At 33.6% G+C, this 12,991-nt stretch overlaps 1 protein-coding gene across 1 annotated transcript; it reads left to right on the top strand.

The window, feature by feature from the left end:
- The first annotated feature begins 2,525 nt into the window (after positions 1-2,525).
- On the top strand, positions 2,526-4,380 carry Rab11 (RAS oncogene family member Rab11). Its single transcript, XM_090163238.1, has 6 exons — positions 2,526-2,812; positions 3,301-3,393; positions 3,468-3,570; positions 3,653-3,846; positions 3,973-4,053; positions 4,121-4,380. The coding sequence occupies exons 1-6, from the start codon at positions 2,773-2,775 to the stop codon at positions 4,258-4,260; spliced, it is 651 nt and encodes a 216-aa protein (XP_090019364.1). The 5' UTR covers positions 2,526-2,772; the 3' UTR covers positions 4,261-4,380.
- The last annotated feature ends 8,611 nt before the right edge of the window (positions 4,381-12,991 follow it).

Raw genomic sequence — 12,991 nt, 5'->3', positions numbered from 1 at the left:
GTCGTTTAGAAGTATGTCTAGATGCGAGGTATCTATATCTGACCTAGAGTGGTCAGTGGCAACATTTGAAAATAATTCAGCAAAGACACGCGCAATTTGATCATATTTCGTGACTAAATTGCCATCGATAAGGAGGTTAATATGCTTTTGGGTAGTGGCTCTCTTATTAGTTATGTACGACCAAAACGCTTTTGAGATTTTTTACTGAGTCGGCAATTTTAGATAGATAATTGGATTTGTCTCTTTTTGTTAATTCTTTGATTTGTGCCCGCTGACGGCTAAACATTTCTTTATTAAGTTGCGTAGATGAACGTTGATCATGTGAAGGTAACGTTTCTTTTTCCCGGCTTTAATTAGATCAACAGAGAACCATGTGGGAAATGTAACTTATAAATGAGAAGTAAGTTTAAAGGTGGCGGATTTTTTGTTACCGAACTGGTCGAGGACGTTAATGATCGCCGCTGTGATGAACGAAGTCGCGTCATCTACGTTATCTAATAGGTAGAGGGGTGTCCAGTCTACGGCTTCTAAACAGCGATAAATAATCCCACAGCTATATTTTCAAATTTATTCGTCATGCCATCTGTTAGAATTTTCTGAAACTTCTTATTTCACAGCTTATTATTTTCGCGTCTCTCCAAAAACGTACACTCCGCGCCAAGATCATGGCTTTTACGAGAGCCTTGGGGATTATGCTTGTGTTTTCCAGGCAGAAATTTCTGCTATCTGCTTCTATGTTGACTACTGTCTCAAAAAAAGCTACGTGGGCAAGTTATCGAAATTATTTCGGATAGCCAAGCTACTCCTAAAGCTCTCAACCAGTTTAATATTTCCTCTAAACTGGTCTACAGCTGTTTGAATCTTATCTTTGAACTGGGTACACATAATACGGTTCACCTTTACTGGGTCCCTGGTAATCGGGGATTTTATGGGAATGAAAAGGCCAACGCCTTAGTCAAAAGGGGTGCGGAGGCTGGGTTTTTGGTCCTGAACCTGCTATCCCGTCACTCTTGGCATAGTTCGCAGCCTTGTCTCCAAATATATGAGTGGCCATCAACTTAAGCTTTTGCATGATTCGGATGGACACAGACAAGCCAAAGAGGTTTTTCTTGGACCTTCTAAGAGTTACTCGCTCTCTTGGTTTGAAATTGTAAAAATATGCTGATGGTCCTGTTGTTGAAAATCTGTATCTACTATCCTACTTTTCATTATATTAGTGCTAAATCGAAGTTGTAGCGTGGGATATAACTATTAGGGCTTTGTGATTTATCATTTATTTTCTTAGTTCTTAGGGCTTTCGTAGACAACACCAATATAAAAGGTAAGCTTAATTAGTTTTTATGTTTTATGCGTTAGAAGCTTTTAAAGGGATCCCTCACTCACAACAGGGGAAGGCATAGGGGTCACAAAAAAACTGGTTTTGAAGCACACTGCAAGTCTGGATTTTATGTTACCCCTATGTCTCCCCCTGTTGTCAGTGATGGATCCCTTTAATTGTGTTATTTTTAAGTGTCAGTGAGTGCATCTTCTGTGTGAAACTAAATCTCGACATGAAAACTTTAAAAATAGGTAAGAATTTGGCGAACACTAAAAGGCTGGTAGTTGACCTACTTACAGGTCACTGCCAGCTCAACAGACATTTATTCTTGATAGGTATCAGTGATGATCCGATTTGTAGGGCCTGTTTGGCTGATGAGGAAACTTCCTCTCATGTCTTTTACGTAGGAGCGACTACTATGCAACCCAAAGGTTCGATCATCTTGGTATGCATCAGCTCGAGATTTTTTATTTATTTGACTTTTTAAGTCATAGGTTTCGGGGTCGTACAATGGACCTTTGGTTAAAGTACGCAACATGGCTTAATCTGCCTGTCAATCCTCCCCTTAATAATAATAATACCATGGTAACCAACATTACTATAGATCAAACCACGGTCAACTTTGATGACGCACTGTTCGCGCGACTGCGTATTATCATAGTTTACCGTGAAAGGACAATACCTATGGAGGCCGATTTTTCGGAGGTCACTTGCTGGAAGTGGGTAAACGCTTCGTTACAAACCCGTTAACTAGAAACTCTTATTCGAATGTAGAGGACGGAGTTCTATATTGTCTTTGGTGTAGGCTACCTCTGTTTGGTGGGAAAATAGCTCCCATTAAAATCTTCCTGAAGCCGGCGAAGTTACATGTTTCATTTTTTTGGCCTAGATGGATTTTTCCCTTGCGAAAATCGTCAACTTTGTTTTCAAAGTTCGAGATCACTTTTTGCTATGTCTATATCGCAACGTTTGCTTTTAAACTTTGGCGGTTTTTTGATACAGAGGTGCTATCTATTATTGAATTTTTATAATGCGATTGTTATTGATTTTATGTTTTTCACTTTAATATAGATTTATTGTAATTTTAGTATATTTTAAAATATTAAAAAATTAAGAAAATAATAAATAATTATATAATAAAGATTAAATTATCAAAAATAGTATTATTATAATGCCATCTGGTGTACGCCGAGAGATTTATTATTGCGCAGAATAATGGGCGTATTGGATGAGTAGCCATATTTGTTTTGGCTTCGGTAGATAAATTCAATTTTTGTTTTAATTATCAAAGCAATCAGTCACGTAATAAAGCTGTTCAACATAGTATAATCTAAATTAAATATTTCGGATTTTTATGGTGGTGATATTTTCTTTGCCGGTACAAAAGGACAGATCCGAGCCACTGTCATCTTAGGCCTATTACCCTCCGAGGAAATTCGCAAAATTAAACTACAATGGGAACCAAAGATGACGAATACGATTACCTATTTAAAGGTAAAATTTACTTAAATATTTTAACTAATAATTTGTTGATTTGATCTGAACTTTAACTTTTACCTTAGCCATTTTAAATTGGTAAAATAATCTTTAATCGGGAATTATATTTGATTTTTAATACTAGGCCTTGGTTAGGCTTGGAAATTTTATACGCCTTAATAACAAAACAACTTGTCAAAATGACTAAGCCCGTAATACGTTCATTTCCGGTCTGCCATCAAAATTAGAAACAATAATTTACGCTTATCTCAATTCTATTTTTAAGTATATGCTGCCCTTTAAATAAACTTTCGCAAAACAGTTGACAATTTCTTAGAATTTCAAGGCTTAGTAGGCGTTTTCTGAATAACAAAGCTCTAATTAGGCCTAGTAATTTGTAAACATAAAAATTCTTTGGTTAGAATGAAATCAAGGTTAATGTTCAAATTCCCAAATATTTTTCAATAAAGCAGTTTAGTAAATAAGTGACATAACTGTATTTTTAGTCGTACTCATTGGTGATTCGGGAGTTGGTAAAAGTAACCTGTTGTCCAGATTCACTCGAAACGAGTTCAATCTAGAAAGCAAAAGCACTATTGGTGAGGTTTGGCTCTGTTTAAGCCTACTAAACATGCTGGAAATTCAATAATAAATGCATATTCTAATTTTGTAGGGGTGGAATTTGCTACTAGGAGTATCCAGGTAGATGGGAAAACTATTAAAGCCCAAATTTGGGATACAGCGGGGCAAGAACGGTACCGGGCTATAACTAGTGCGTAAGTAGAAGCTAGTGATGCTAATTGCTTTTTACCTAGTCATTCTCTATTGAGACTTTACTTAATTTCATTATTCTTTTAGCTATTATCGCGGGGCAGTAGGGGCGTTGCTAGTGTATGATATAGCAAAGCATACTACGTATGAAAATGTTGAACGTTGGTGGAGAGAACTTCGTGATCATGCTGATCAAAACATAGTTATCATGCTGGTAGGCAATAAGAGTGATTTGCGGCATTTAAGAGCTGTACCGACTGATGAAGCCAGAGCCTTTGCTGGTTGGTTTCCATTTTTTCACTCATCGACACGCAGACTAATCCATTTTTCTTACCTTTGACTGAACTGCTAACTAAGCCCATTTAAAATTTGTTTAATCATGCTCCCTTTTATGTCTTTCTCATTAGAAAGTCATCAACTTTCTTTCATTGAAACTTCAGCCTTGGATTCGACAAATGTTGAGGCGGCCTTTCAACAAATATTAACTGGTATTTATTTACCCCAATTTCAGCGTAATTTGAGTAGAACTAATGTAAATTTCAACTTTTTTAACAGCGATCTTTAGAATTGTGTCGCTTAAACAGATAAGAAACGACGCCGATAATGATCCATCGCCAGATCACAACATAAAACCTATCACCATCCCCCCAACAGACTCTTCGGAACTACGAAAGAAACCATGCTGTCAGGCGTAAACTAAAGACTTTAAACCTGGCGTAAATAACCGTATAAGTAACGAAAACAGATTTTTTGAAAATTAAGAATAAAAAACCATCCTTAACATTAAAAAAAGCCACACCTGTTTGTTCTGGGGGGAAGAAAAGACAGATATCAATGAAAAAATGGAGTGTGTATTATAATTAACATGGAAAAAACCCCTATTCAAATCCTCGTTAATATTTAAATTTGTTTAAATAAAAAAAATGTATTTTCCCACAGAAGGGCTCCGATGAGCATTTTTTGTAGTATAAGATATGGGAATATTTGCGTTTCAAAAACGCCTCACTATTAGCTATTCGTAAAAATGCCGAAGTTACCGTATATATTTGAATGTAAATTTTTTTAGTTATTTAATGTTAATTAAAAAAGCCAATTAAATTTAAAAAAAAAGCCATATTGTTTATCTTTGCTTAAAAATTTCAGATAAGCGAATCTTTTTAAGACTAAATTATAAATTTTCCGCTCATTCGAATATAACGAGCTTCTTTATATAGTTTTATATCAGCAAATTAAAAACAATGTGAACTGTGATTAAATTGTTTTCGTAAAGTATGGCAAAAAAATTACTAAAAATGAACTTCACGATAGTTCAAAAACCGTATCTCACTTTAAAAGTTACGTTAAATCTGTGTACATTTAACAAAACAATCACTGCAAATATAAGATGGTTCCGCGGTTCTCCTCTCACACTGGTTTAATACGATCTTATTTTTGGTGTTAAATCAAAATCTAATGGTTTAGTTAAACGCAGGAAGCGCTCAAAGTCTGCGCCATTGAAGCGTAGGCTTTAATCTCCGCCTGCCTTTCCTAGAACCTTTATGTTATCATATAGAAATTAAATCCGATAATTTTTCTTTTTAAGCACTTCTCCGATAGAATGAATAACTGCACTATAGATAACGGCAGTCCATAATCTGTGTTAAAAATTCATTGTTTCTCAAGAACTATGATAAGCTTATTGGGAATGCCAGGAAATAACTTTACGACAGATGTTGTCATCAAACTATTTTCACCCCTTAGATTCTTGAGGCTTTTTTGAATGTTCTACAAATAAAATGTGCATTCCACGAAAAACAAAAATGTGTGCATGCTTTAGTAACAATAACAACTTGTACATAAGAAAAACCAAAACATTGAACCCCTCTCCTTTACTCTTCTTAATTTTTACCATAGGTGCTCGTAATAGAAAATGACAAGAGGCCTGTCACATTTTTACCCTATCGTTATTTCACGCTTATTTTCCTCTATTTATGATTTAAGTTTTGCTGAAGAATTCTTTTTGTATAATTAATATTGAAAATAAATTTTACTATGACGTTTTAAATATAGTTGAAGGTGTAAATTAAACAATGAAAAAAAATTAAATATCAGGGAAAAAGTTTACCTTTGTTTTCCATGTCTTTTTAAATTGAAAACGAACTGTAGTATTAGTTTAAAAAAACTTTATAAATTTTGTTTTGCCATAAGAACATAAAACTTATTCAAGCTCTTATTATCCGAAAACTTTAATTTACTCAATTTATGTATAAAGTCTGTGAATGAAGATAAGGTTAAAAGAACACTTTTTTTTCCCGTTTGTGTATTTCGGGAAATAATTATTCATTATTTTTGATTTCCTTTTTATGAAAATAGTTCTTAAAATATTGTGTAGTCAAAAAAAAATAAAAAAATACAGTAATGTACAGCTGTTGGGCAGTCAAATAAAATATCCATAGAATTGCCTAAAAAATGATCGACCTATAATTTTAAATTCTTCGGGTTGTATTTTGATAGATTGATTAAGTATTCGTGGAAAGGGTTTGATACTGAACATTTTTATTCTAGTTAGACCCTTTATTTTTCATACATATTCAATATAAAAATTGGTTTAGCTAACAAAATTGTCTGAAATGGTCATTAACAGAAGTACGTTGGGAAATTAAGCTCCTTAAGCGGCGATAAAAGTTACTTGCAATTCTTACAAAAATACTTGTACTACTTAAAAATATATTAATTGACATTAATAAAGGTGTGTAATACCAGAAGTATATGAAATCTCTTATGAGGGAAGGATCTATATCACTATACTGCTAATGTTATTTGTTTGAAACATGTAACTTAGCAAGTTCCCACTGGTTTCTCAAAATGCAATTAGAAATACAAGTCTGTGCGGGGCTAAATACATCATATAATAACTTTCTTAATCTAATAAATCCGAAAAATATGGTTTGTAAATGAGTAAAGTATAATTAGGTATTAATAATACTTTATTAAGTATTAATTAGTTTATAAACTATAAATAATAACTACAGTACATGATATTTTTTAGTAAAGTATAAGTCTCATTAAATGAGTATTATTTTGAGATTTTACATGTATAATAGGGATATTTACAGTTACATTTGTAATAAGTGGCGTTGTATGCTTTAATCTTATGGTGGGAAAGATAAGAGTCTGAGAAGGTATACATGTTCTTTGTGGATACTTCTCTAAAAAGAAATTATATACTTCTGATATTAGGTATTATTTGGAATTTGGATAGTATCAGTACTTTGTTTATGATAAATTAATAATTAAAAACCAGCCTTCAAGGATATTTATTTTAATTATTATTTTTGCTTTTCACTACATCAGGTTGGGATAAAATTATGAGGCAGTGGAGAAGCATATTTGCTTGAATAATTTATGGTCAAACAAAGTTTAAGACAAAAATTAAGGTAATTACTATATATATAAAAAATTAACTTTGATATTGATCTTTCTTATTAAATGGTTATTTAAATACATTTAATGCAAACCAAAGAAAAAGTATTCATTTTCCTATAATATTAATGCATGTTGCTTAAAATATGTTCCTCCTCGGCAGAAATGTTCCAGTGAAAATCTTATAATTTTTAAATATGGGACTGTTCACAAATTACGTAACGTGGTAGGGGGGAGGGGAGGTTTTGACAAGCGTTACGAAATGTTACGTGCGGGGGAGGGAGGGTTCACTGAAATGTTACGTAACACATCTTATTTTTCATATCGTAAAATAAAATTTTCTCCATTTTCAGAAACAGTCACAATTATTAAAAACATTTGTATTTTCATTGGTTTACTCACGTTTAAAAGAATTTCATACCCATGGGTATAAAGTGTTGCGTAAAAATACAGTTGTAATTTCAAATGATAATTACAAACAATAAAATTTAGTACCTGATCTTATTGTACTTTATTACCAGCATATTAGTTGTTACGTACTATAATAATTTAAGGGGGGGTTCGATATTTGTTACGTAATTTAAGAAGAGGGGTCTTTCCATTTGTTACTCTTTGTTACGAGGGGGAGGGGGGGAGTCCAAAAAGTGGGTTTTTATGCGTTACGTAATTTGTTAACAGCCCCCTGAATATGGGATTTATCCCACAATATGGCATCACTGGTCGAAGGAAAAACGTTACCGCGTCACAGCATTGCCACATTTTTCTGACCGAATTATTTATAATTATACAAAGGGTAAAAAATTATAGTACAACAATGTAAATTATGGTACCAATATAAAATAGTATTAATTACTTTTAATTTAAAGTGCTTGTTGCAAAACATGCAAATAACTGTTCTCGTGTGTCGTTTCTCTATGGGGAGTGGATGTAGTCAGTATCGACCATAGAAATCGGAATAACTAACCATAACGATTTTTGAAATTTTGCCGCGCGAAGATTAGAAATTTTGCCTTCCATGGTATTGACTATCGAGTGATCTGGCAACACTTGAATGTGGGCCTAATTTCGTTGCCTGAAAGCAAAAACTATGTAACTTTAACCAAAGATAATTTAAATTCGTACCCTAGATTCGAATACTGAGAGCTTTCCCATTGACGGTTTTGTTACGAAGCGTTTACCCTTTTCCGGCACGTGACCTCAGAAAAATCGGGCTCCATCGGTTGCGGTAAGGCGCAAACCATGGAGCGAATTTTTTCTGAGTTCCACCGGGAAGTGGGTAAACGCTATCGGCAATGCGCGAGAGAGTGATTTCAAATCTAGGGTACGAGTTTAAATTATCTTTGCTATGGTACATTTTGGTACTATATAGTACGTTCTCAAAATAATAGAACCATTTATAATATTATGCAAAAATGTGGTATTTATCCTTATATATAAATAAATTATACAAAAAGCAGTTCTTTGAACTGAAAAAAGGTGTTTATTCTTTTAAATAGTACTGCTATCAAGGGACAAATATTAAAATTATTATGCGAGACTTACTTAACAAAGAAACAATCTCAATTAAATTATAAATTAATTTGATTATTTATCTGAGTATTTATTTGGCTAATAAATCAAAAGTCCACATAAATACTCAGAGAAATAATCAAAAAATCTTATAATTTAATTGAGATTGTTGCTTTGTTAAGTAAGTCTCGCATCATAATTTTAATATTTGTCCCTTGATAGCAGTACTATTTAATAAATAGGTGCTTAAGTAAATCAGCTTTTCACCTGTAAACAGAACGTCGTGGTTTTGTCAAGCCTGAATATGTCAAAAAAAAAAACTACCTGGTTAAAAGGGAACGCCATGGCCATGGGGAACGCTTATTGCTGCCGTAAGGTGAAAACGGTGAAAATTTCCATTATTTTAACAAACACTAATTATAACCAGTGACTTTCAGGTCCTGGCTCTCGGAAATATTACTTCTTGGCGATTTCCGTGGAGGATGATTTATTGAAGCGTCTTTTGAGGTTGTTGCCTTGTAAAGTAAGTATCTCATTATAATATTAATACATGTCAATTGATAACAGTACTATTTAAAAGAATAAACACTGTTTTTTCAGATCAAAGAACTGGTTTTTACACACAATCCTAAGGATTTGTGTGTATTAGTCTCACGTACAGTGTAGCCGTTGCCGCCGATGGCGCCGTGTCAGTGTGTCACGCATACCTCTTCAAAGGTTAGGGCTAGACGTGTCAATGATATCTCGTTCGGATGTACAGACATTACCATTGATAGCCTTTCATAAAGTTTTCAAATCGGAGCCCAAGAAGTTGGGAATTCGCCCAATTTACTATTTTCGGTGATTTCCTTTATGTGGTAGATATTTTCTTTAAAATTAAGTCCGATAACGTTAAAAAAAATATTATTGGATAGGTTAGGATTCAGTGGACCTACAACTTCGGTTATATCAGTAAATATTAAATTTAAGTATAGTTTTCAGGGTAATTTACGGGACCCCAATTTTGGTGGTTTAATATTTTCGGCTAAAAATCTACATATTTAAGTCCAATTTTCATGAGAGTTATATTTTTGAATATCTGTGCTTTACACTTAACCTAGAATTGCAAATACGTTCCTTAAATTTATTTCTAATTAAGGTTTTTTGGGCAGCGTATACGGACCCCCGCAATTTCCAACATTGTAAATCCGCGTGTTTATAGAGGTCTACGCGCCCGTTTCCCTCTGGCGTTTTTCAAGGCCGTTCAGAGTGGGCCGCGCTTTCAACGTATGAGCAGAAGTAACAATTAAGTATGACACTGATCGGCCTAGTCTTCGGCGTATGACCAGAAGTAACAAATAAGGTTGATCAAAAGTAACTAATAAATGTGATCATAAGTAACTAATAAGTTACTAGAAAAAATAAGTGTGATCAGAAGTAACTAACAAGTTACTAGAAGAAATAAGTGTGACACTCAACGGCTGACTAGTAGTAACAAATAAGTGTGATCAGAAGTAAAAAATAAAAGTGACACTGATCGAAGAAATTTTCGATGCTTTCAAAGTATGACTAGAAGTAACAAATAAGTGTAAATATGTTTATATGTGTGACCGTGGATATATTTTGGTTGTGATACCGGCGTTGCAGGTTGCTGTGAATAGCTCCGACTTGAACTCGAACTGAATAGCGTATTATCGTCTTTAGTAGTAGCAGAATTCGATTAGGAGCCTGAAATTCTGGAAACGCAAATGCCTTACAAAAGCGTGGGGGCAAAGTTTCTTTCTCGTTGAAAATTCCACGCCCCCCCAAAAGGAGAGAAGATTCTCCAGGGACGCTATGTAACGATACCGCCATCTAACGTGAGCTAACGAAATTTAAATAGCGTCTGCTATATCGTACGTTTTACAAGGCTTAGATATGAAGCGTTGTTAGACATGGAAGCGTGGGACTGAGATTATACCTATTTACCTAAGTTACTAATATATTTAAAACAAGATGTAAGTTTATTTGTTCAGCCAAGAACCGCGTTATTTAAAACATATGCTTCAATATTCTACACATTTTTTATTTATCTTTAATGCCAAAATTCCTAAATATAAATTTACTTATTTCATAATTAATTTCTACATGATAATTAAAATTGATCATCTTTGAAATAATTAAATAATAACTATTTGAGTTGATGTATCCTAGGAGGATGGAAAATCATATTCCTAGATGCATCTGTCTCACTTTCTAAGCTGTTAATATCCATAAAGTCGTCATTTAGAAGATTATGCCGCTGATTAAACAGTAATTTATCTACGAGTATTCGTCAACTCAAAGAATATAAAACCCCAGGAATGGAAGGATTGATATTATTGGCCGCGTGTTTTGATTGCGTTAGAAACTTCCGGCAGAGCAAATCAGAGTAACCGGAAACGGTTAATGCAACCCGGTCTATCTTTAAAAACGAGAGGCGCAAAAGCTCCACTAGAAGGAGCTACACCTTCCATTCCTGGGGCTTTATATTCTTTGGTCAACTATAGTGAAAAAGCTTTAAAACAATAAAATAAACCAGCAAAACCACCGAAGTAGGCAAGACGTTTTGTGCTTTGAAATAAGAAATAACAACTCTACTATCACAACTCACGAATGCTATAAAATCTCGGTATCTACGGTCCCGCGTACATGGTAGGCAGATTTGGGTCGGTAAAGACCTCAAAAGGTGGAACTAATATTTTGCTACGACTTTATTTTCATAGGTTGGTACTTTTTTTTCCTATTTACTCTAAGAGCTTATTTTACCAAATCTGCCTGAAAACAAGAAAACAATATAATATGAATGTATTGGGGAAAAATAGCCGAAGAGAGACCAGAAGTGGGTCCAAGCTAAATCAGTTTTAGGCATTAATCAGAAATTAGATGAACAACTAGAGGGAATTAAGGAAACGGAAAATGGAATAGAGCTATTTGAGCTAATAGAGAATAGACAGTCTGTTACAGATAGTGTTGTTAATTTTCCGGAAAAATAAAATGCAGAAAGTTTTCCGCAAATCAGAAAAATAAAAAATTGAAACAAATTACTTTTTGAGGGTTTTTAATGTTTTAAACTTTTTATCGATATAAAATGTCTAATAACATTAAACATACTACATAACATTAATAGTGATACATTGTTAATCAGTCTAAACTAGTCTAGAGGTAAAGTTTTACTTTCATATTCGAAAAAATTAGGCGAAAATGCCGCTTTATTTAAATTTGCAAACAATGTATTAGACTAATCATAGAATTAAAACTTTTTTTATTTTTTTCGGAAAAATACGGAATATTTTCCGGAAAAAAAGCCTCGGTCGTTTTCCGGAAAATTTTCCTACTTTCAACACTAGTTATAGATCGGAAGCTTGATCAAATGCAGATTAATTGTAATGAAATACTCGGTATAAAACTAAAATGCGACCGAATAGATGATAAATACGTGAATCTACAACAATAATTTAATGATAAACTCAAACTGAATAGACTTCAAATAGAAAACGTAGTAGTAGGAAGCCAAATGATGTATAGAAAATTTAGATAGAAAATATCTTTCTAATAAAATAACTGAACTACTTTATGAGAAGTTATAAATCGAAATTAATATTTAGTCCTGTCAAAATCTATGGCCGAGGTGCCTTTAAAGCTAACAAATGAAGTGTTATAATATAAAACAAACACATACGTTACTCAAATTAGAAATCTGAAAGAAAATATTAAACTAGGAGGAATTAATATATATATAGAACAAGTTTGCACGCCTAACCACTCTAAGGCCCGATACGAATTAATAATGTTTGCCATGACCAAACAACCGTTAAAATTTAAATGGATAGCAACAAACTCTATATCAATAGAAGGGGAAACGTTCAAGTATGATAGTAGTGGGAATATGAGGTTCCTGGCGGTTCATGCTAACATGCTTATTCTTGGGGAAGCTTACCTTTCCTGGGGTGATTTTTCCTAGCTTGCCTATCTTGAGGTTAGCAGTCATTTTATTTTTAAGCTTACCTACTTCAGATATTTTTTCTAGCTAACTTATCCTAGGATAATATTTCTTCTAGCTTAAATGTCCGGTGCTTGACAGTCATTTTAGTTTTTTTAGCTTACCTACCCTATGTATTTATTTCTAGCTTACATTTTGGATAACAAATTATCTAGCTCAACTGACCTATGGTTGGCAATAATTTGGCCCTCCGGGCCTCCGGCTTACCTGAGTTATGATTGACAGCCGTTTCTAAGCAGACCAGGATCTTCAACCCTACTACATCAGGTCCTGATGTACTAGGGTTGAAAATCCTCAAAATAATTACAAAGTTAATTCAATAAAAAGTAAAGAAAAGTACAAGTTAGTAATGTAAAATTTCGTTTCTTAAAACTACTACAATCAATTTTACACCTTAGCCTACATAGTCCAAAAGCCCATGACAAAATAAGCATGTGATAAGGTACACGATGGGTCAAGGTATTTTTTAATTAGGTTAGTGATGTGTAACAAAGAACTGTTTGTGTTACGGGTCA

The sequence above is a fragment of the Leiobunum rupestre genome, chromosome 11 (genome assembly GCF_980474605.1).
Source record: "Leiobunum rupestre chromosome 11, qqLeiRupe1.1.hap1, whole genome shotgun sequence".
NCBI lineage: Eukaryota > Metazoa > Arthropoda > Arachnida > Opiliones > Sclerosomatidae > Leiobunum > Leiobunum rupestre.
The sequence above is the reverse complement of the archived record's forward strand: the minus strand, read 5'-3'. Positions and strand labels throughout refer to the sequence as shown.

Bases quoted from the DNA above. Each gene is read 5' to 3' on its own strand.
- Rab11 (XM_090163238.1), top strand. From the start codon at position 2,773: ATGGGAACCAAAGATGACGAATACGATTACCTATTTAAAG. The intron at 3,847-3,972 runs GTTGGTTTCCAT...CTTTCTCATTAG, and splicing joins TGAAGCCAGAGCCTTTGCTG to AAAGTCATCAACTTTCTTTC. The intron at 4,054-4,120 runs GTATTTATTTAC...CTTTTTTAACAG, and splicing joins CTTTCAACAAATATTAACTG to CGATCTTTAGAATTGTGTCG.